Source organism: Apostichopus japonicus, chromosome 9 (assembly GCF_037975245.1).
Source record: "Apostichopus japonicus isolate 1M-3 chromosome 9, ASM3797524v1, whole genome shotgun sequence".
NCBI classification, from domain to species: domain Eukaryota; kingdom Metazoa; phylum Echinodermata; class Holothuroidea; order Aspidochirotida; family Stichopodidae; genus Apostichopus; species Apostichopus japonicus.
In genome coordinates, this window is record NC_092569.1 from 10,803,153 (window position 1) to 10,828,833 (window position 25,681).

A 25,681-nucleotide genomic window follows, 5' to 3' on the forward strand; every position below is an offset into this window, starting at 1 on the left:
TACAGCTCTAGGGGCAAGCTTTGTCTCATATGGCCTATCGTTATTACTACACGCTATAAGTGAATGTAGAAATGGGAAATGTGGGGAAATGTTTAGTTCAGTGCAACCACGGAGTTCTCCATGGAACAGAGCCTAATGCTGCTCGACGGGAATATAGCTATCACGTTAGGCTACAGGCACGGTTATTGCTAGGTAACGGGTGTCGTCTGCTGCTCTAAGCACGCAAACTCATTTACGTACTAGTTGGGTGAAATCATCATGCGTAATAGGGAGAGTAGTATATTAGTACCACCCTGGAACACATCACATGACCCTCCATACATGGTACGCGCGTAAGCCCGTATTTACTGTGTGATAGTTTCTCCAGATTCATTTACCTCGTTGTAGTCAAAAGGTCGCGGTGGGATGGAAATGAACTGGAACCCATTGTACCTCCATGCTCCAACTAAAGCATTTCCTTCAATTTTCCTTCCGCATGAAATAGACAAATAGGAGAACAGTCACGTCTAATGAGCGGCCAGATAATACAGCGAATTATATTGCATTGTTCTCAAGTAATCGTCGAATCGATTCTTCAAGGACTCTTTCGAGAAAAAAGAAAAGGAATTAAAAGAAAGAGTGTACTGTTATGTGTGAAATCTGACCAGGGTGATCTTGCTAAATAGGTACACCATGGAGTTATAGCTCCATGGGTACACAAAGACAGCGAGTTAACTTTAAATAACACATAAACAGTAAACTTTGTTTGGTCTCTCGTATAGGTTGTTTGGTAAGCAAGTCAATCGGCGCTCTTCCCCTTATTCATTAAGATCATAACCTAAAAAAGAGAGAGAGAAATGCAATGTTATGTAGTCATTGCTTTAACGTGACTAATGTTTATGGTACTTTACTTTATTACGAAACTCAGTAGTACTAACATTTTTTGTCATGGTCGTTAATGGCCTATACTCAGGCATTCTCGGACGGCTGTGTTTCTTGTGACTCATATTGTACAAATTATAAACACGTTTACTTGCCCACGTATCGTGTTAATCAAACGCAGAAACTGGGTGCTGATATTCTAGAATACGTATTGAAGTTTGTGAAATATTCTGAGGGCTCATGTTAACTTCCGTAACCACATAAGGCGCAGAAAAATAGAAAACTCAACAGATTTCCATGTGACCTCTCTTAGTAGACCAAATGCGATCCGGTCGCAAAACCTGAACGGATCCTCACAACATAACACACTCATATTACATATCAAAGCAAACACTGACATCTATGAAATCAACTTTTGATACAACTTCAACTAACAATATCTCGAAAACATTATGATAGGAATTAAATACACCTGGGTTCTTCTAAAGGAGGGGAAGGGGACAGGGGGAGGGGGACAGGGGGGAGGTTCGTAATACACCGTATGTCACTATTGCACCATGAAAATATTACCCATGGAAAAACGTTTAGTTTCATGTGTTTATGGTTGTGTTACATCTGTCATTCAGGAAACGTTTGAGGAACAAAAAAAAAAACACTTCCACTATGAAACATCCATTGGTGACGAAGAATCATCCTCTTTTGAGAATAACTTTCCTGCTAGATTTGTCCAAGTAACCGCAGCTTCATGAATGCAATGATAGTGTGGCACGCCGTTTGTATATTATAATGTGTTTTATTGCTAAAGTGACAGGAAACGTTAAATAGCACGTGTTTACATTGTATCATGAAACATGACGTCATTGAATTAGTTAAAGTAGCATAATACCGTCAATATATATTCATTAATGGTCTTAGCATAACAATAACGTCTTTAACCGTGGGTAACCTTTGCGTGAATGCACAATTACAGTCATTACCGTTACGTATCATTTAACATGCATCGATACACTATTTAATTTGCATATTCATATGGATTTCAGTGCTTATTTATGGGCATAATGTGTTAAACTTATCATGTAGACTGTTTGAAATATTGTATTTGATATGAAAGGATGTGTTTATTGCTTGAACACTGTATACCTTTTTGTGCTCAATGTGACAGTGTTTGCTATAGTCAGGCGCGTATCCAGGAGTGGGGGCGTTGGGGTCGCTCGCCCCCCCCCCCCGGGTAAAAAAAGAGGAGAGAAAAAAAGAGAGAAGAAAAAAGGGAAAAAAGAGGGGAAAAAGAGGAGGAGGTGAGGAAGAAAGGGAAAAGAAAAGAAGGAAGAGAGAAAAAGAGAAATTGGGGGAGTAGAAGAAAAACGCCAAGACACCGGGAAGAGAAAGAGGAACAGTGACATAATTACAGCGCTGATCCCTATTATATACACAGGGTAGCCAGTGACGGATCGAGGATTTTGGAAGGGGCCTGCGCCTCCCCTACCCCTTACACCGACAACTCCATTTTTGACGTTTCCATTTTCCCTCTCTCGCTAATGTATATATATATATATATATATATATATATATATATATATATATATATATATATATATATATATATATATATATATATATATATATATACTATTTATGGTCTATCATAACGCGTGTGTGTATGGACGCCTTAAACAATTGTACAATTGTGCTATGAAACCAACTGTGGCTGGTCTCGAAGTCGACCGAGTCGTCCGGGAACATGACGCATTTCGGTATAGACCAGGATCTATAGCCTATGCGAACTGCACTAGACATATGTCCTTCAATGCAACACTGCGATCCACAGATAAAATGTTATATTCTCCGACGACCTGGATGATAATTGTTACCCCAAACCTAGTACCGCAACCCGGTACAAAGAATCTAATGATACATTCCGCATGCGATTGGAGAATTGAGCACATCTCCTGTGAATATCATGTAGTGGATCCAACGACTTGTAACGACTTGCCTGAAAAATATAAACAAACTTGTTGGCGCGCTCCGCGCGCGTTCAACATGTGAATGTACATATCATAATAGGCATGCATCGGTTACTACATCGCATGCCAAATTACATACAATCATTTGCCGTGTTACTACCGAAAGGGCGAATTAGTCGGGCAAGTTTAGAACTTTATTTTAATTACCAGGGAGATTTTTTTTAAACTATTGATTTCCTATAGCTACATCATTGCACTTTATTTTTATCAGTAGGTGTCCGAAGAATTCTCAGCATATTGCCCGAATTTTCACAAACATATTTGGTTGGGGGACTGCAACCCCCCCCCCCCCCCCCCCTCCGCATCCTAAGCCTATGTGTGTAGTGTTCGGTTTCGGAAATACCTGGTATTTTTTCATTTCCTTCAACGAAGTTTTATAGTATCCGTTAGGAGAGGTTTTAATATTTGTACACCAATAAATTATAACTGTGTCTGAATTTTCGAAAATTCCCTGACCAACATTCTTCATCATACTTCCCTCTACTCGTGCAATTTTGACCGGTCTGTTAGGGGTTGAAGGAGGTTTTTCTATATTGGTTGTCCATATGGGATGAAATTTTGTGCAACATTATGGGTATGTTTTGAAGTGAATTTATTCACGAGAAATATTTTCAAAATTCCGAACAAATAATGGGATTAAAACCTTGAAAAGTGGGGCTGACGGGTATTGTGGGCCGCGACGTAGAATCACCTACGAAAGCAATGATCCACAGGAGATCCGATGAGGTCGAACATGATGTGTGACTGGTGAAAATCTTCAAAATGGCGATGGATGAAAAAAAATATTGGGAAATACTTGGTTCTCAGGCAAAAGTGTACATCTGGCTGGTCATTTTCAAGCCCGAGAAGTGCCATTTCCGGTGATCAAGGGGGGGGGGGGGGTTCAAAACCAGAAATTTGCTTGTACGCTGCGCGCCAACCGATTGTGGCGCTCCGCTTAGATATAATTCGCGCCCCCGGATTAGAAAATTCTGGATACGCGCCTGGTATTACCTTAAACCAGGGTTGTCCAACCTAGGCCCGCGGGCCACAGTCCGGCCCGCCGCAGGGTTGCGTCCGGCCCGCCAAAGATGCTCTACGGTGAGAAATTTTAGTGAGCAGATTTATTGATAACAATTTGAAGCTATATAATCAATCATTCGAACCTTCTGGGTCCAAAAAACTGCATACAGGTCAGTTTGCGTGACACTCTCAGCGGAGGGGGGGGGGCGGCTGGACTTTATTCATCTGTTTTATCAGGAAGGGAAATAAATCAGTGCGCTCCGCGCGCAGTGCTCACATTTTGTTGCCCTGGGCTTCGGGCAAAAAAATCGAAAAATCGAGCGTAGGGTTCATGCGGCCCCCTCCTTCATCATAATCATTCCATGTGGCCCTCCTCAAGGTTGGACAACCCTGCCTTAAACACACAAAATCGGTAAAACCAATCTCTTGATTCTTCAATCACTCGTAAAACTGCAGTTCGTCTAATAGTTAGCTCTTACACATCATTCAGTGGTTTCATTCATTCGTAATTACGCGAAATGAGTTGCCGATTAAATTTATGAAGTAAGTACACAATTATTAGTCAACAAAACTTGATCTGATAACAATAGGAAACATGTACAGGAAGATATATAAGCTGGTCATTAACTGAATGCTAATGAAATTATTTTATGGTCCAAATATATCCGTTAACAAAAAACTTCGCACTGTTTTTTTCACAGGCTATACTGTGAAATCACGTCATAGCGCAGACGTCCTGGCTGTTGTACCGTAAAAATTACAACATTTCTTTTTAACAGTGTTTTTCAATTTTCAATTTCAATTTCAAATGTATTTCTCATATGTTTGTACAAGCTAAATACAATATAACATTACAATATAAGGTTACCATATAAAGGACACTAGACAAACAGAAAGGGATGTTATCTCAGCTATTGATCAAGTGTAACTAAAGAGATAATAATAACAATGGTGAACTAGGAAATTATTTAATAATGACCGTTTGACGGTTTTTATGCGAGTTTAGTTTCTTAAACAGCAGCAGCCTTTAGCACTGGATTCACCAGCCGGCGGGGTTATATTTATTATTAAGAATTCTGAGCTTGTTTCGCGACTCCTTTTTTAGCTCAAGATAGTCGGAAAAGAAACCGAAAGCATATACATGCCGAAATATGGATGTCACTTGTATCTTTTAGTTGGCCTACACATTTCTTTTAGCTCATGAAATGTTGGGATAGTATTAGCTTCAGTCACATAGCTCGTGTTTGACGGAGAGGTTTCTGGCAAGCAACAGATGTTTATTCGTTTAAAAAAAAATCCCCGAGGAGGAAATCGGAATATAATCAAAGTTAGTCAAGCCGAGATTAACGAAGATTACGGGAAAGACAAGTGAACAAGGAACTTTCATTTGCATATAACTTAGGCAGAGTGCGGACGTTTGCAGTACTGCAGTTATGGGCAAATGACTAATATCCTATTACAACATATATTACGACTCATTGTAATAAGAAGCGCGTTGAGAAGTGTATAAACATCGGTAAGGAAAAAATAATCATAGATAGCAGTTTTGGCCCAGTTATTCGTCTTCTTTTCCTGAATAAGAGTGTTCTATACTTTGTTAAGCTCCTTTTACTACTATGCTTGTTGTATCTAACTTAATCCAATTAAACGATACGTGTAGATTGTGCATTGTTGTGGGGAAAAAATAATGAAATGTGAAAAGATGGCATACAATTTATAATATAGTTTATGTTTATGGACTGGATACTGGTAAAAGTCTACACTTCCATCACATTCTCATGCTTTGGGAGGACGCGTGCTTATGAATGTATTGACATAGTGCGCATCTCCTATAACAAGTTTTCAAAAATTCTGATCGCTTGATTCGAAGAAGTACAGCCTCCCTTTAAAGATTGCTACTTCTCGGCGCAAATTTTAACAACGCGTTCCAGAGTCGACGAGAACCTAATATCCGACAATGTGCAGCAGAAACTATTGAAACTCATTTTCGAAATTTTGAATCATGCCTTTTTAAATTGAGGAGTATGCTATATACTGTCAACATTTACTGGTGTATGGATATGCCAAAGTGGCCACAAAGTTTTTCAAAAACCATGAAAATAACATGTTAGGAAATGATTGGAAACAGTATTTGCATGGTGTTCAACATTTTGTGACAACACTTTATGTTTACAAGTTTCTATGGTGACGTTAACTGACTAAGACTATGTCTTCATTTGCGTCAATTGATGTTCTTCCTTCTATAATACAAAGTATGTTCATAATACAAGTATATATAATAATAACAATATATATTAATAACATATATCATAACCTATATAATAATATATATCATAATATTGCAAGTTGGTGGGGGAAAGGGGAAGGAGGGTGAAATGGTTCAGTCGGGGCATTTTTTATATTCTGCCGGGAAGAATAGAACTATATTACGGATGTACCTTCCCCACTCCACCCCCCCCCCCCCCCTCGCCCTCAGGCTTTTCAACTGCACACATAGTATCATTAGCAAGACCTTTGCGTTTAGGGTCACTACTATAAACCAAACTTATAATGTAAACACGCCTCAGAATGCATCAAGCCATGAACAACCGAAAAGTTATTCCTAATAATGCATCCTTTATACGTAAATGTATAGCGATTTCAGTAGTGTGCACAGAATCCAGTCTTTCTTAGTTTTCCAAGTCAACCTTTATATAGATCCATTGCATGCGACACATTTGGAAGTTAGATTACATTGAAGAGCATGCGATCAACACTAAACGATAACCGTGAGCGGGAACGATTTAATATGAACGATTGACGTGAACCAAATCCATTCTTAGGTGTACCAGAAGGTTAAACCTGCAATAAATAGGTGACGCCACCTCCGGTTTCGGTGTATAAACCAGATGAGGTCATTGCTTGTTCAACTTTTCCTGCGCCGTGAAAGATTTCCTGTCCATTTCCTGACAAGCCAAAAAGAACGATGTTCTCGCTGCTATTATTACAGCTATAGTATATACAGGAACTATATATATGAAAGGGGAAAGATCAGGAATAGGCCTACATCATCGTTTTCTATACAAACAAAACACTCCCAGTCAAAGATTAGTTCCCTAACGTGTCTAATTCGTATATTATTCTTGTTAATTATTCTAGTAACTAGTCCAACAAATTCTTTTCAACAGACAGAGAGAGAGAGATCTGGTTTACATGTAGGTAACTGTGACTTCACTTCGAAATTCATTGTACTGAGCACATTAGGAAAGAAAGGAAAAGAAGGTTTTTTTCCTGTCAATTATCAACGTTGGAATATTAGATATAACGGATTCAGTTGGATGCAGTGTGGAGACGGTCGCTTCAATGGATACATTTCTTATGTTATTGTCATTACTGACAATGATGAGTATATGCAAAACAGAAGGTAATTCGGATTTCTTTAATTTATGTCTCATCAAATTCGAGAAATTAGTGAAATAATATTACACTTTATTTCTGCGAGATAAAAGTGTTTATATGATTGTTTACCTTTTATTTTAAATCCATAGGAAATATATATATATGTATAAATATATATATATATATATATATATATATATATATATATGGATAGATATATATATGGATATATATATATATATTTATATATATACATACATATAGATATAGATATATATATATATATATATTTATATATATATATATATATATATATACTTTCTCGAATCTTGTGTTTATAAACATTTGTTTATGTGCCAACATGTTTGCCAACGGTGTTCCTTATGGAATAAAATGATAAATTGAACCTATAGTATCACTAATAACCATGGAATGCGCGTCATTCTGTTGATTTTCATCACATTCTCGATGTCCAGGCCGGACAGCCGGACCTTTCATGGCACAAAATTGTTCCCGTTTGATTTGTCATCGTTGTAACCAACATCTAAGGCTGCTGTTATAAAAAGAGGATAAGCTATACAAAACCATTGCCGCGCACTGCTCAATTTCACAAAGCAAAATCCCAACAAGTAGGTGCAGTTAATTAGCTTGATCTATATCTTTTATAGTAGCCTATATCAGTGGCGGCGGAACCGGGGGGGCTTGGGGGGGCTCAGCCCCCCAATGAAAAGTTGAGGGGGGCAAATGCATGATAAGCCCCCCCAATATTTACCAAGGCTCCGAAACGTGCATCTGCCCATTTTTCAATGCATACTTGTCGATCTGTCCGATGCACACGTATACTATATAGGTGTAATAATTTTAGTAATTGCTGGGGGACCCTGGTCCCTCGGCCCGTCCCCTGGCTATAGACCACATTGTTACCCCAACCGCGTCTTCACGCCCCGTGAAAAGTGGAAGCAGTGAGTGTGAGTACCGGTAAGCGTAACACAACTTCGTCTTAGGCCAATGACTTGCCTCATTTCAGCCAGTTCTCCAACATCCCCTTACTTAGTGGCGGAGCGTCCATATATACAATCAGGGGCGGATCCCCCCCCTCCTGACGGACTCAAATGGACTGCTGGCGCCCTTTTCAGCTGTTCACTACTTTTAACTTATTCGCGATTATTGACTATTTTATTGCGCTCTCTTATACCTATTGACATTTGTCATTCTTCGTTTATCTGCAAATTAGCAAGGCCCGGAAAGGGTCATTTCCTGCAATCTAGGGAGTAACTTTACTCAAAAATTTTCTGTACGCTCCGCGCCAACCTGTGGTGGCGCTCCGCTTAGATAGTGTCGAAAGTTACCTACAGACCATTCTTGCCCCCCCCCCTGACCAATACCCCTAGCTCCGCCACTGCCCTTACTACACTCAAAAACGTCTTTGCGAGTACACTACGAGTAATAGCTACTCTCTTAAAACACCATCGAATATACAAATTACAATGTTTTTACAGACTTTTACGTGCAATCTGAGAAATTGCAGGCTTGAGACCCATATTTTAGGGCTAGGTATTCGCAGCATAAAACACTCGGGAAGTGCCGTTTCCGGCCATCTGGGGGTTTGAAAAAACCCAAAATTTTCTTGTACGCTCCGCGCCAACTGATGGTGGCGCTCCGCTTAGATAGTCTCCACACATTAGCCCCCCCCCCAATAATTTTTCCGTTCCGCCGCGCCTGGCCTATATGGCTACATCTCCACTTCCAATAAGGATCATAATGTCAGAAGTATTGAAAATTAAACTATTCACTAACCATTGAAAAGTGTATGGGCGAGGAAATAATGAAATTCGAACAGAATTAATTACTTGTCCCTTATATTATGCTAGGTGAACAATTCTCCCTGGTGGTGGCTAATCATATAGAAGACCAATGGTAATGCTCTTTTAAGAACCGAAATAATTGATACATGTTTGTTTCCCTTAAAGGTGCACCTCCCATTAATAAAAAACGCCTTGTATTTGGTATAAAGCTAACGAGCATTGGGTGTATGTATCACTATCAAGTGTACACTTTATTTCATGTACCTATTTCGCGAAACATCTTATAGCTACTAAAGTAGTGGAGCAGTTAAAACGACATACATATACGGTTGGTAAAATGTATATTCAATGGTTACCATTTGCCAAAGTTAAGCAATGTATAATGATGAGAGGTTCTTTATTGTAGTTTTGTTTTGCTAAAGTAATATACATAGGTAAGTTTGCACGAAATTGAAAATTTTGGGAGATTTTAGTATACACTCTTTATAGTCTGTATATAGCTTTGCTTTCCTTATCGAACGGTGACAATGTATATATATATATATATATATATATATATATATATATATATATATATATATATATATATATATATATATATATCATATAGGCCTATCCTGTCGGAATGTTCTCTGTATCGTTAGTACTGATATGTAGCTGGCATATATCATTGATTACAACGATTAGAATATTGTAATCCGTTACCGAATTGTTATCACATCTCCCTACATGTTATGTTTAGGGAGATGAGATATTGTTCTTCACTCCACACCAGAAGCGCGAGGACGTGTGTTGGGTGTGCGTGTGGGTGTGTGGGTATGCGTGAGAATAGGTATGTGTGAGGTGAGCAAAAAAATGTGTGTCGCCACCTCCTCCTATAGACCGTAAGCCAAGTTCAAATTTGGTGGGTAGGTACCTGACCAAGTAAACTCGTGCCTGCATGGTTGATGATGCCAGAGGTCAAATGTCAAAGGTCAATAAACCTAAACAATTGGTTTTAGCCATTCTGCTTGTCAACATGTTGGAAACAGGCATTAAACCACACGATATGTATAGCATGATGAGACGAATTTTAAAAAAGGACAGATTTAGGTGTTTAGGGTCGGGTCAAAAGGTCAAATTGGTCTAAAAAGTGTGTCTCGAGCTCCTCCTATATCGTAACTCCAATCACGTTTCAAACTAGCTGTGCAAACAAGTACACTTTGTAGAAAAATTAAGATGCCAAGAGTAAAGTCATGAAGGAGATGTAATCTGCAACGTCATGGATTGCCCTCTTGTTTAATCTTTCAGCATAGAAAAAGAAAAACAACAACATATTTTTTTTCAACTTTTTACAGAGCTTTACAAATGCAATCCAAATGTGAACATCACAAAATGTAATGCCGGAATTGGGAGTCACAAGTCCGGTCCACCTACGACTGAGGACAATTTCCTTTGGCAATTAAAAATCCCCCAAAAAACCAGAATATGCGATGGGTCTCTCAACGCCGATAAGACAAGAGGTAAGAAATATTGTATTGGTTATTAATGACAAGATATAGATAAATATGTATATATATAAATATATATATATATATATATATATATATATATATATATATATATATATATATATATATATATATATATATATATATATATATATATATATATATATATATATATACATATATAGTAGCCCTATATACCGAGAGACAGGGAGGAGAGTACCAGCATTGTCCTGGTCAGAAACAGTTCCAGAAGTTACAAAAGAAGGAAAAAACTATGGACATGAAATTGTGGATTCTGGGTGATAATAAGGCTGTATAATGCTGTAACGGCATTCTCTATATGAATAGGTGTCAATGCCAGGTTGGGCTGATAAATACATTCAATTTGTTTTGTGTGGGTTCATAAAAGGGGAGGTTGGAGGAGTGTATGGGATGGGGGGTGGGGTGGGTAGTGGTGTGTGTTGACACCCACGGCCTTAGATCCGCCCCTGCTGGTCTCGCTGTAACCCGGGCGAATCCTTGCTCCATTAATTGCTAGTTAGTGAATATACTTTAATATCATTTAGAATAAATAGAAATATGTGTCACCTGGAGAAAAGCATCTTCTCTTTACTTTTTATTTGAGATTTAATAATATTGATGTTTAGCCTATATCTTTACACTTTGACATATAGCACATGCGTCGGATTTCGAACGTAGTAAGGTAGCCTTTGAAAAAGAACCAAATTGATTAAGTGGATGCATAATATCGGAGTTTTCATATTTTGATCAGTATTTTCTTCCGATTTTTCTGAGAGGTGAGTTACTCATAACGGAGGTTTAAACTCACTGTTCACTCCTTTTTAATATATACATTATAGATATAAATCAGTAGATAAAGTGGCAAATCCAATAGCGCATGTGTGCATATGTTACGGTCAACCTTGTATAGAATCTGCAGGAAACTTAATGTTAACCAGTAGTTAGTTTTGGTATCCAATGACTCCTATTTCAAAAATGTAAAAATAAAAAAATTATCGTTTTAGACACCAGGGGATCACCAGGTGACTGAGGTGTCTTGTCTAGTGCAAAGACATTAAATTTATACACATAGAAAAGGAATGCAAATATGAAAAGAGAACATTATTGTTTTGTGGTTTTAAATAACATTCCTTTAAAAGGCCCCCCTCCTGCCAAAGAAACCACCCAAAAAGAACAAGAGATATCATCCAATTGCCTCTATTGTTGTGAATTTTCAAAGCAAAAGTTATAAATGAAGAGGATTTCATAAGGCCTTAATTCGAAAAAGGTTAACATATTAAACCTATAGTCTGAAGTAAGGAGATAAAGACACAAATGATTCATTTTTTAAAGGAACGCCTGCAGTTCAGACAATCGGCTATTAAAAAGCGTGATATGCTTGAATAGCAAACAAATGTAGAAAAATACGTTTTTCCTTGATTTTACTTTCTTGTTATACATTATTTATTTCATATTACATATTATATATTATCAATCACTTTTAATTCTGCCAACATTCATCCGTTAACCAAACTATATGGAAACGATCGGTAATGTTTAGTGCTTACTTATGTTTACAGAGGGATTCATTTGGTCATATTACCCTGACGTGATGAACAACAACATCAGCAACAACAACAACAACAACAACAACATCCCATCCACTCTCTACGCTAGCGAACTGCGTATTAATTTACCAAGAATACCATTCGTTAAATATACCAGTTTAAGTGTCAGTGTCACATACTTCTTCTGGGGTTCCCAAGGATCTGTGGTTCAACTTAAGCTTTTCGAAAATCGAACGGATCTTAAAACCTGGGACTCTAAAACGAACGGTAATGAGAGTTGGAGCACAGAAACAGTTTCACTAAATGGTCGACCTAACACTGTGAGTACTTGGATATTTTATGGCAGCTATATGGATATTTCTCATTAAATGTAAAAAATGGTCCAAGTCAAACTGCTTTCATATATTATCAATGTGTGTTATATACTGACAAGACGTGCACGGATTCCCGCCAAAGTGACAGATGAAGATTGAAATGAAGATTGAATTTTCGATGACATGAACTCGAGTCTCTCGATTATAATATATATATTTATATGTATAAATATAAATATATATATATATATATTTATATATATATATATATATATATATATATATATATATATATATATATATATATATTTGTATGTTTATATATATATATATATATATATATATTTATATATATGTATATGTATATATATATATCACATATAATGGTGTCCAATATTCACATTATTATTTGAAATTTCAAATATTTTGTTCTTATTTCGTACTCTTCAAGCCAACTTATTATATCCTTGTTTTGATTACTTGGTTATGTATCTAAATTAATATTAGTACTGGCTTCTATAATACTACATAGTAAGCGATTCAAATCATCAGAAACGATATGGTACGTACTTCCCTGTCATTGCTAATATAGTAATACTGTCTTTAACGAGGAAGGATATATACACAACAAGTTTTACTTTCATTTCAAGTACACGCAGCTGTTGATATGCATATCAAACATCGCCGTCCTTTCCTGTTGCAATGTTGTTTATGATATAGACTGTGTATATGTATAGGCTATATGTCTGTAGTGCATAATATATACTGTGGAGGCTATATGTTCCATTGTTTTCTTTTCAGATCAGTTTTATATCTTTCCATAACTCGTCAAATGATTGTGGTGGGGTTGCCATCGACGAAATCATCATCACAGCAGACCCTATGTCTCCAACAGGTACCGATTTCTATTTGCTAATTATATTAATCTCGGTAATATTTGCTGGAGAACAATTTCTATTGGAGTATTAAATGTGTTTTTTTTTTATTGAATAAGTAGTGCATGCACACGTTTGCAGGCAAGTATACCCTATAGAGCGTGTTATACGCAGGGCAGGACATCATGTGTTTGATACATTGTCATCTAGGTTTCTATAGACAGACATGTCACCACGAGTATAAACAGTGTCAAGAAAAGTACTCTATTTAGGACATCTTTAGCATGATAGGAATGTATTTTGGTAACTGCAGTGTACAGCTTATAAGGGTATTTTGGAAGCGGTGTGTCAGGTGCAGTCCGGAGGTAATTGGACATTAGTGTAGGGTGTTCTAAAAATAAATATTAAAAACAAACAAACGCACGCACACAGGGGGTAGGAGCCGGGGTGGGTGGGGAAGGGAGGGGTATTGAGGGCACATAACCCCACTTTTTTTATTAAAGTTAAAATAGCACATGTTCCTACTGGCAAATAAAATGTGCCCCTTTGATGAAGAACTGTCTTTTAGATATTTTAAGCCTTTGTTTATTTTAATATGTTATTTTATTTAGTTATTTTTAGTCTGTACATGCTATTTTTAAAATGGCATCTCATTTCTTTTTGTAGCATGGTTAACAATAAACAATCTCAGTATTAATAGCATACTAACACATCATGATTTGGCCGGTGTGTATCGGTTTATAGCGTAACGAGTGGTGCTTGTGGAAGGAGAAAGTGCCCCTCTGATGTTGTGCCCCCACTTTTTGGAAGCTTCCTACTCCCCTGCACACACACACATCTTTTCTTCACTATGTACCCCAAATTGAGCACAGTAGCTAATGCGATACGGTACATATGCAAATAGCATAGCGACCTACTTTCATATTCAGTCTCTTAACCTTAAAAAAAAAAGGCAGAGTCACGCTATGCCGGCGAAAATATCGAAAGTGTTACGGAATGATTGTTGAATAGTTCACTCGTTGTCAGTCATCTGTATCCTACCGTTGTACACTCATTTTCAGAGGCGTATAGATACAGCAGGGATGGGGGTGTGGTGGGGTGGGGTGGGGGGGGGGGGTGGGGGAGTAGGTTGGAGAAAGTGGTTGGGATTGGTGGGATGAACGTATTAGTGTATATAAAACAAAAGTGACGAAACCAAACCAAAACCGATTACTCCTTTTTTCCACCTTACATTTACATTCCCAAGATTAATTTAATATAAGGCTAACAAAAATGCTAGAGCTTCCGTTGATTTCACTATCTGAACCCTCAACATGTTGCCGCTTTTTGGGGGTTTGTATGTATTTCGCAACGCTGTTTGGCTAGTCCCACTGTAGTCGCCCCCACCCGGGGGCCCCTTCCAAAAAAAAAAAAAGCTCGTCGGTTTCGAAATCGATCTATACATCATTGTAAAATGGTGAATGTGTACCCCTGCCAGTCATATATGAAGCAACGTAACAATCTAAATGGATTTCATGTCGTACTTCCATGCAGTATTCATGAAGTAAATAAACAACAACATGGTTTCCATGTACACTGTATCCTGAACTTGTACATACCAAATCTTATGAAAACAATTGTGAAGCTAGAAGCGGAAGTACATGTCAAACAGGGTAAAAGCGAAAAGAACATTTTAGAATGGTTTAGGCAGGGGAAAAGAGAAACAAATACAAACATTGATACCATAAGATGTTACTTAACAAAATATTATCTCGTATTTAACAGATTTCCCGACTACCACAGCACCTCCAGAGGGACCAACAGAATCGTCCGGTAAATATATTTGTTATCGAACAGAAGAATATTAAAGGGAATATGTTACCATGTAAACTATAGAATAAAGGGGGGGGAGGGGGAGAACTCACTCATTACTTATCTTGTCATACTTTACGGTCGGTTGCAAAAAAGTGTGAGAGTCATTAAAATTGCCAATGTCGATCACATCATTATAGATTGAATGGTATGTCCCGCTGCTTTGAGGGATGTGTACCAGGGCGCAATCACAATTTTTGCACGGGTGCGGGAAGCGAATTTTTTTTTCCCTGAACCTTTCGGGCAGTGTACGTGGAGTTTAGCCAATCAGAGCGAGGCTGTGTTGATGACATACTACTCAGTAAAAATGGTCAGTCGGGTAAATGCGTCGCTTCAATAACATAAGGTGGAAAACGAAAGACCGCGAGTTTGAGTGGATTTTCCCCCACTTTTTCTCATGTCCAAGTAGTTATGTCCAAGTATTATATTATGAATTGAAAATCGATATTATAAGTAATGTCATGGTTTTAGTGCATGGTCATCTTATATTTATGTGTACAAATATTGCTGTGTACATGTATGTAAACTGTAAGTACGTAACATACTACTGTACCAGTACTACAGTACTGAGTACAGTGTCATGTCAATCTGAAGACATTGTAAATTTGTACATCAGACAGCGATCATACATCGATGCCAACGTCACGTAAGTTGTGCACAATGATTCAGTATAATGTCATTATTGCAAGGCCTAAATACCTCAATAGTTTCTGCTGGATACAACAATTATGTTGACTTATCGAATGTGATTTCCCCCATTTCAACCTTTGGTAAGCACGTAGTACGTCATCAACACAGCCTCGCTCTGATTGGCTTAACTCCACGTACACTGCCCGAAAGGTTCAGGAAATAGAAATTCGCGTGCGGGAAGGAGAGGGGGTGGAGGCGAAGATGATATATCGTCCAGGGGAAGAGCCTCGGGGATTGAAGTCATCTTTTGGATATTTTGGTAAAATGGGAGGTGAAAAGCTGCGAATGAATGTAATATTTTGCAACTTTAGAAACAAATAGAATTTTCGACTGTTTAGGTTAATTGTACCGCACATGGCCTACATGAAATATATGTATGTACTGAACACTAGGATGTGCGGTAATATACCAATACACACAGAGAAATATTTGTCACTTCTGTTACTGTAACTTGTCAATCAGCACATGAAGAAGATCCTGCTAGGATCGAACCGTCAGTCCCTCTTACTTCTACACATTCTCTTACACAGGCTCTTTAGTGGATAAGCAGTTTGTTAACAGTTTTGTCTTATTTTCTAATGAAAGCTTACTAGCCAATACTGATTATGGCGTATTAATGCTATAAATGCACTCTCGAGTTTCTCTTAAAGATTTCGGAAGTTTGTGCTCATCGTCTGCAATTAACATTGACTTGTCCAGCCAAATGAGAGACACTGTTATGAAGGGCTTGAAGGGACACATAAGTATACTATACAAAATTATCCAAAAATCAACTGGACGTAAAAGCTTCTTCAATATTGAATTAACTAACGGAATATCTTGTACAGTTAGTAAAATGAGTTATTCTAAAGACGAATTGTAAAACAAACTTATAACACGTTTGCTTAATATATTACATTTTCTATTATCTTACTTATATAGCCATGAAATTGCTGATTATTCTACTCCTGTGTGCTGTCGGTTTTCTCGTTCTCGTCATTTTCTTTCTGGTATTAATCCTGCTCAGAAGGAAAAAGTAAGTTATATTTCAAATTGCTATTTTTTTCCACACAGGTTAACGTCATAGTAGGCAGCGATTTCCCACTTGTCCTAAGTGAAACTGAAATAAAATCATAACGATCTACTTCCATTTTCATTTCTTAATGCGTCAACACTTAGTGGCTAGACCTCTGTCTACATTTTGTATGTTCTAACGTCTATTCAAATATTTCATTTCAGGACAATTATTCTTAACTTCACGACATTTCGATTAAAAGAATAAACGTTGTTCAAGTTTTTCTCAAGGTATAATAAAACTATTAAAATGCTTTAGTATAAGATATCAATACGATTAATAAATTGACACGTCGAGTTCGGTCATTTTAAATGCTTTTTGTTTTACTGTTCTGTCTTTCAGTAAAGGCGAATTTGAGCCACCAGGTATCACTGTTGCCAATTCAACATATGATCTTCCGGCCACTATATCTGGGATTAACACTTCGGAGAATCAATACTTCAAGTATGGTACTTACAGTGGGGAGAGGTTCCCACCGGTGTCTCCTTCTAGTGATATTTCAGGGCCAATTGTCAAGTTTCCAAAGAAGAAACGAAAGGGGCTTACACTTCCTATGCGAGCTAGTCAAGCTGTTGGTTCATTTGACTACAGGGGCATGTCTCCAATGAGTTCACCTAGCCCTCAAAGTCCCGATTCAGCGGGAAGCAGTAGGTTATATGTTCAAAAGCGCCCAAAGCTGGGACTTCTCGGAAGGGCCCAGGCAATGATCTATGGGTCACCTAAGCCTATGTCAAAGAGGTTAAGTCGTTCTTTACCAGATAATCTGGAGTGGACGCTCAGCGGATATACCAGGGGACCGTATCAAATAACGGACTTACTTAATGGTCGAATAGAATTAAAAGAGGATCCGCCAACTGTGGAACACGGTAATCCCCCGAGCAATGTGGAGAGGGAACCTTTTATCCAACCACCGCAATTGAGTCCCCCATTAAGTCCTAACGGCCGATTTGAACCACCGAGGGAGAGTCCTAACAGTGACCCACCTCAAAATAGTGGCTATCCTTCCATACATCAAATAGCATCACCGAAACAACACATGGTAATTAATGATAACTTTAAGGAGAGGACATTGGACAGGAGTGCACTTACTCTTCCACTAAATGTAAAGCGACCGAGTTGGGATGCTGATAAGTATCAGGTAATATTCGATTCTGGTGAAGGGAAGTGTGAACTGCTTGATCTGTTGCAGGATTCACCACAAGGCAGAAAGACAGATGAATATGAACCAGTAGGCCAACAAGGATCGGCCATATCCAGAAATAATAATCGACGATCCAGCCCTGGCAATTCATCGAGATCAAGTCCTCGCGGCGATGTAAGTGAAAGAACAACGCCCATCAAACAACGGCAGTCTTGCCGTGAAGAACTCTATGAAGTTGTTAGTCCAGTAGACGACGATTCTAAGACCCTTTATGGCGGAACTGTTTCTGAAGGAGCCGCCGTTGCATCCTCAAGCAGAAACTCTGGTAGCACAACTGCTGGAGAAAGCACAAGTCGTGATGGTACTCGTCCAAGTTTGAAAAAGAAACCTCATTTTCTAATCGAGAAACGGAGAGTGTCATTTTCAAACAAAACCTGTATAATTGACCAACCAGCTGTGGACGAATATGATGATGTTGAAGTAGATTGTACTAACACTGCTGATAAAATCGAGAAAGACGAGAAGGATATCTCTGCAACAAAGAAACCGCCATCGTTCCAAATCAATGAAAACCCATCACCTTCTTCCAAAGTTGGCTACGTCAATGTTGATTCTTCTAACTTGAATGATACGACCAATTTGTCAACGGTTAAGGAATGGGAAGAACCGCCCTCTGAATATGAAATGATAAGTCCGACAGATGATGGACCATCCGACCCAGTCAACGTTTATGATGAGCTTGCAAGAGACTTTCCATTGAAGAAAAATCCTCGTTCAAATGAACCGTCGTCATCTGATGCATATAACAGGTTGGCTATGATGCCAGACGTTGTACAGACTGCGAGTAAGACTGATTCACATAGGTTGTCCGGCGGAAGTGACTACGACAACGTGAAGAGCCCTGTCGCAACTTTAAGGTCACCTGAGGGAGAAGAATTGACTCTTTATCATTTCACTCCCCAGAGTCCGCAGAGTCCAGCAAATGACAAAAGTCTATCGATAAATGCGGGAAATGATGATTATGAAGTGGTTGGATAGGCATTTGGGAACGACATTTTCATAGTAACAGAAACTTGCAATTAAACGCATCTACAGTACTTGTCTTCGAAGTACTTTCCTGCTGTGATATAGAGTGATTGGAACAACAATTGTGTGGATATGTTTGTGTGTATGAGTTGTATCCTAAATTAAGGATTAGGCGTGTATTATTACCCGTCATTTGATGGTCGTTTACATATCTTCACTCCACAACATATTGCTGGATGTACAATTTATGCAACGTTTTTATAACATCACTTCTGTATCCACTATATTTGTCGAAGGAAGCTTCTTCATTTCCAGTAGGAGTATTTCTACATTATCTGTTCTTCGTCCAAAAGGCTGTCAAAATGGTCAAAATTACTGTGAACAAAAAAGAAGCATCGCTCTACAGTAGTTATATTCCTGTAATCTTATGTAGACAATCGCAACAAAAATCGTCAATATATTTATAATAAGCGAGCGATGTGGTATATGAACTCATACCAAGGAACTGAAACATATGGCGTACTGAAACGAATCTAATGTGGCATATACCAATTGACCTACAAGGTCAATTGGTATATATAAGGTGGTACTAGCTTGTACGAGCTGTGATAGGCACAGATCCTTCAAAAGAGTGATAAGTTTTGTCGTAAAGTGTACACCAAATGGGGGATGGGGGGGGGGGGGGAACAGGGGGCTAAGACATGCAAAACCGAGGCAGTTTATTACGCTGTACGTTTGGACGAGGGACTTGTTTAATATTAGCTAACATACACCATTTAACACTAAATCGTCAGAGTAACGTAGTCTCTAATACCAGTGTAACAATACGCAATATTGGGAAACTCCTATACCCTCACTGATAGCGAATACGTTGAATTCCATGAAAAAAAAATCGAAATGATGATATTGTTTTATCAACGAGAACCATTTCTTTCTGTGAATTTGTACACAAGACCTGAAATAATCTTAAATTGCCTCGATTCCCATTTTTATTCGTACCATGTAATTTAAATGAGTACACTTCGACATAAGCATAAATGAGAACACATCCAGTCAAATTCAAGCACTTAAAAGTTCACACGCAATCTACTTACGTTGTATACTATATCGAACTTTCATGCACAAATTGCCAGTTCAAAATAACGTACTGATTCCATGTTTTTGAAATTATCGGAAACTGCCGAAGATTCATGTGAACAGCCGAATCTGTTTGAAAACGACGATGGGGGAAATAAATAGTTCACAAAGAATGAACCAAGAATGTGTCCTTGCTGTCACCATTTGGCAAACGAATGGTTCTTTCTGTGAGCGGAACGGTAGGGTGGTAAGGTGAGAAAGCAGCGACGGTAATGGACATTATCCAACACTTATTATTTTTGTACTTATTATCACTTGTTTTTTTATTTCTTCAATCGGGTGTTCCGCTTTAATAAAACAAAATACATGGTTATTATTTATTGTAATTTACATGTTTTAAATTGATCAATGACAAACTAATATGAAATATTGGTTGCGTGTTTCTGACCCTTTCCTTCGTTGGTGTATTAAATATTAATTTTAGAAAATAAGAAACTCATGAGGTCACTTGACGAGTTTAGTGTGTAAGTCAAATGGAGTAATTAAGTGTGGTGCGCACCCGATTCACACAGAGCTTAGAGTAACTACTATAAATCTTAATGTTTTGTACCAAAGTATAAAATGGATCGTGCTATAATTCAGTAGCATGTGCTATTAGGATTACTGTAAGAACTGAGGATATGTGTAACCCCAACAAATCCAGTTTGATGTATTTGTTGGGATTACACATATCCTTAGTTCTTACTGTAAACCTAATATCACATGCTACCGATTTATCATATTTACTATCCAGTATATGTGGTACAAAACTTTAAGATATATAGTAGTTACTGTAATCTCTGTGTGAATCGGTTTTGGTACGACAGCTTAAGGAACCAGAGCCGTATCTACGGCTCTGTTAGGACATAGAGTTCCTTTATAGAGAAAAATCTATAATAGGACCAACATGACAGCGCCCTCTGTTCTTTTGCTTGTGGGTAGACGTTGCAAAGTCTCTTAATGCGAATTCTGTCTTACGCCCTCCTCTACCATAGAAAAATATGCGTATACTCCTCTCCATCCGTTGTTAGCACTCTTTTGTTGCCGTTGCTGGCTGTTGTTTATAGAGGGAGTGAGTGGTACGTTAAGAGAGGTACGTTATAGGAACATGTTCAACGCCAAGTAAGATGGTCACACAGGGTTCGGAACTAACATAACCGACTCAACAGAGTCCAGCTTGTTGGTAGAGTGTGGGTCTATTTTATATATTTTGTCGATTTTTTTTCCTTTGGGATTTTCTTTCTTTCTGTGTTGTTGTTATTCAATGAGTGATGTAAACCAACGAGAGATTTTTAGTTAATATTTTGTTTGTCACTTTGACATTTTCTTGTTCTATCTACCCCCTGATTGTTATATTGATAAATGAAAATAAAAAAAACCCCACAAAAGGACAATAAAAGAGCAATAAAATCCAAATTCATCTCAGTTAACGTTAGACGTGCATGGTCACAAAAATACAAAACAAAGCAATCATATACGGTCAGTGGAAAGACCCCCCCCCCCTTCCCGTCCTCCAGATCTGCGAATGTATGAATGTATAGTATGTAGTAATGACAATTTGAATTCTTTCGATCACATTTTATAAGGTTTTGGTGTCAACTTCATATACAATTCTCTTCAATTTCCATTTAATGCAACATTAAAATGTTTTTTTTTACTGACATCGAGTTTACCTGTGAATGTCCTACGCTTTCGTATGCACAGGCACCGGGATTGACATGAAAAAAAATTGATCACCGATTTCGAATAAGTATATAAAGTTAATTTAGCTGACTGTTAGAAAGAAATAACAATTGTAAGAAATGACATTATTTTGTACAATTCTCTTCGTGAAGTTAGAAACTAATCTCTTTGTGACTTTTTTTTTGTGAAACTAGTTTCTATTTTAAGAACCCTTGTACCATACACAAGATTGAAAGTTCTCATTCATTCAAATTTTATCCCTTCCACCTTCATTTATTCCATCCATATCGTTGAAAATTCTCTACTTCGTTTCTGTAACCATTTATTTGGGATTGTTTGTTTTGAAATATTGATATAGTTGTAATTATTTTGATTTTCTAATACATTGGTTTTATACCTCAATCTTAAACATTTTAGTATAACGTAACAATTGTGTTACGGAGAAGAAACATAATAATACACAGTTAGATAAAACCATATCTCAATATGTTGTCCCCAACTGGAGACATTGTTGATCGGCTAGACCCTTCTGTCATTTCAGGACGTTGGTTTACGTACAGTAGCTGGTGTGTGACGCCATCACTGAATTTTCCTTGAAGTGTGACACATAGGGAATGTTCAATATCAATGTTCTTTGTATACGTCGAATTTCATCAACATGTAACATGATGTAGAACACGCGCGTAGCCAGGAATTTGCCAAGGGAGGGGCGAAACTGTAGATTCGGCATTGCAAACTATCTAAACGTATAGCGCCACCATATTTGGCGCGAAGCGTACAAGAAAATTTTGGTTGAAAATGCCTCCCAGATCGCTGGAAATGGCACTTTCCAGGTCTTGTAAGAAATTGATTCCCTTCTGTGAATTAAAGATTTAAATATCAAAACAGAGAAAATCGAATACATTTTCAGCTGAATTGCCATGATGACATCATTCACTTTGCCGTTGCCAGATACATTCACAAAATATCACCCCATTTTAAAGGAAAAAAAAATATCATATTCGCCGAAACGAAACACCGTGATGACTTGGTTTTGACCAAGTAACATAATTCAACGTCAGCCACTAGGAATATGCCTTTAATTTAGATCTTATCAACAAAGCAAGAAAACCTGCCAACTCCATAGAGATGTGATTATCGAGACCCGACTCCTCTAATCAGAATATATCATTTCGAGGTACACCTCTCCACTAGTCTCGGTCAAGAAACTTGCAAACTTCGTATCGATAATACCGTTATTCGTTTTGTCTGGTTTCTGTTGTTTTATAAAATGCTTGTTCCAATCATGCAGAACCATCCCCATGTGCCAATCAGAGCCAAACATAGCAGAGAGCTTTGTCAATCCGGTTGTAAACAGGATTGCTGCGATTGGTGAAATCGGATCACGTGATGTACACCTGTCATGTTGTAACCCTTAGAAACTCAAGTAGCCTAAGCTAAAGCCAAGCTTGTGTACGGCTTTGACTACTGACTGTATCGATAATATATAGCCTACCACACTATGCAGTAGGTGTCGTAGATGAGGCTTAACGTAGATTAAAATGCAGTATTGTGTAGTTAAGTGGTTGCTGCACTCGTCCAGGTCGGAGAATTCCAATGCATCGTTTCCCCCAGAGATCGATAGAGATGGTAATATTTGGAAATTCCAGCTCGGCGAGTTAACTGGAAGGCAGATAATAGTACATAGATTATGCGATGTATGTGAATTACGGTAACGCTTACGTTAAGCCTTATGCCCAATACTGAACGGGCCTTTCAACGGGTCTAACTTAGGGTAGGCCTATCTATATTAGCGATAAATAACTTATTAAGAAACGTAGGATGCTATGTAAGAGCACGCTCGTTGTAGGGTAACAATATGGCACCTTTGTTCATTTGGCCAAACACTCTATGTTTGGTTCTAGGAGTCAATATTTGATACATAAATAGAGGACGCTCGTCCAATGAACTATATACACGTTACAAACGTATCTCGAGTTCTTCAAGTTCCAAAGCGGGGGCGCACTTGTGGCAGCACAAAGAGAATGGGAAACAAAATGAAGATACGGACATCACAGGCATGGGCGGCGATCCGTACTTCCGAGTGGGGGGATATGACCTTGTTGACTATCTAAGCGTAGCGCCACCATGGGTTGGCGCGAAGCGTACACGAAAATGTTGGGATTAACAAACCCTCTAGATGGCACTTCCCGAGGTTTTGAAGCGGCATATACCCAATTTTAAAATAGGGATATCATGTCCGAAATATCTCATAATCAGGATCCAAAATACCTTTTTTTTGGAATTTCGGGTGTTATTTTGGGAAAATTGCCCCTGTCAATCTTGTTTCAGGCGTTACGTTAGAATGTTCGAGAGCTCTTTTATATTATTCGATGAAGAAAATGGCCTCATGCAGGCTATTATAGGGTGCATATATGTACTATATCAATACCGTGGGCGCAATAATACATTTTGTTGTTATAGGGCCAATGAAGCCTACAGTCAACTATTCTTGCTTTATAAAGACGGTTTATTTGAAAAGATCGCACTGCGTTTATGGTAGGCGAGAAATGAAGCTAAAAAAGAGCCGTACATTCACGATGATGCATATAAAGGCATGAAAATATTCTTATCCCTGGCATTTGGTGGAGGGGGGGGGGAAATGGTGTATTACATCCCCTCCACCCATTTTCATGGGGGGATATATCCCCCCTTCCCCCCCCCCCCCAGGATCGCCGCCCATGATCACAGGCAACTAACTAAGTGTGTAAAGTTAATATAATCTCTGTCCATGTAGTCTTACTCATTGTGAAGGTCGATGTTCTATGGAGGTATGTCCGACATTCATCTTTTTACTTCTTTGAAGCACATCATATTTTGCTATGACCTTGGCTGCTGTAATAAGCTGAACGATGTTAATAAAGACCTTATAAAGGGCACCGGGGCACGACACGTAAGCTATGATCCTGAACATTCCAGGAAATCCAAAAACTGTAGAAAATAGTACAAAATCATGGTAAAATTCTTGTGGTTAAAAGTTGGACTTCCCATCACTTACATTCGACATATCCATGTGTGCCCATGTAGAGTTGGCCTTAATACGTTGGGAGGGAAGGGGTAGGGGGGGGGTGATGGTGACCCCCAAGTTTGGGAAAAAATCGTCTTCATATCTAAACTGACGCATGCGTACAATTTTCATGTACACTTAATGCATTGGATCCAGCGCTTATCAAAATTATTCGTTAATACTATCAATTGCACAGAAGAGAACTCAAATCAAAGATTTGTATATACATACCCTATATGTTTATCTAACACAATATAGCCCAACGAACGTACCTCAAATATGGCCTCTACTACTCTACTATTGAGAGGGGTAAGGGTGAGGAGTGTGAGTTGAAGATGGTGGCGCGGGGGGGGGGGGGGTGGGGGTGGTTTCTCTACTTAATTGCAAGGGTACCGTAACCTTTAAAATCGATTGAGTAAGCACAACATGAACAGGGGGAGATGAAGCCCTAAATTATAGCTTTCTGAATATATTAAAAATAACGTAACTTTTCTTTCGAATCTTCCTATTTGTTATATTTCAAATAAGATAACTTACGATTCGGTCCTTCAGTAAATGAAAGCAAATAAATCATTATGTAGGTCAGCTCGTTGGAAGCACAGATGACAGACAACAGCGGCTGATGATGCATGAAGAAGAAGACAAAAAGGAACAAAGAACGAATGGATGGATGGAGCATTTTAATAATTTTAGTGTTGTCTTCTTCTTCGTATTATTATTATTCAAATAATCATCCACTAGATGTCACGCCACCTTGAAC

General features: G+C 38.2%; 1 protein-coding gene and 1 long non-coding RNA gene across 2 annotated transcripts; one reads left to right on the forward strand and one right to left on the reverse strand.

Moving 5' to 3' along the window:
- The first annotated feature begins 6,725 nt into the window (after positions 1 to 6,725).
- LOC139973812 (uncharacterized) lies at positions 6,726 to 20,539 on the forward strand. The gene is made up of 7 exons (XM_071980681.1): positions 6,726 to 7,287; positions 10,405 to 10,569; positions 12,138 to 12,445; positions 13,241 to 13,334; positions 15,079 to 15,126; positions 16,777 to 16,870; positions 17,252 to 20,539. Exons 1-7 carry the CDS (start codon positions 7,227 to 7,229, stop codon positions 19,086 to 19,088), a joined length of 2,607 nt encoding a protein of 868 aa, XP_071836782.1. The 5' UTR covers positions 6,726 to 7,226; the 3' UTR covers positions 19,089 to 20,539.
- A 1,098-nt stretch (positions 20,540 to 21,637) lies between these two features.
- LOC139973813 (uncharacterized) lies at positions 21,638 to 25,542 on the reverse strand. Its single transcript, XR_011795332.1, has 3 exons — positions 25,459 to 25,542; positions 24,658 to 24,845; positions 21,638 to 23,537 (listed from the first exon to the last, which is right to left on the reverse strand). It is a non-coding gene; the product is annotated as an uncharacterized lncRNA (long non-coding RNA).
- Between the last annotated feature and the right edge of the window lie 139 nt (positions 25,543 to 25,681).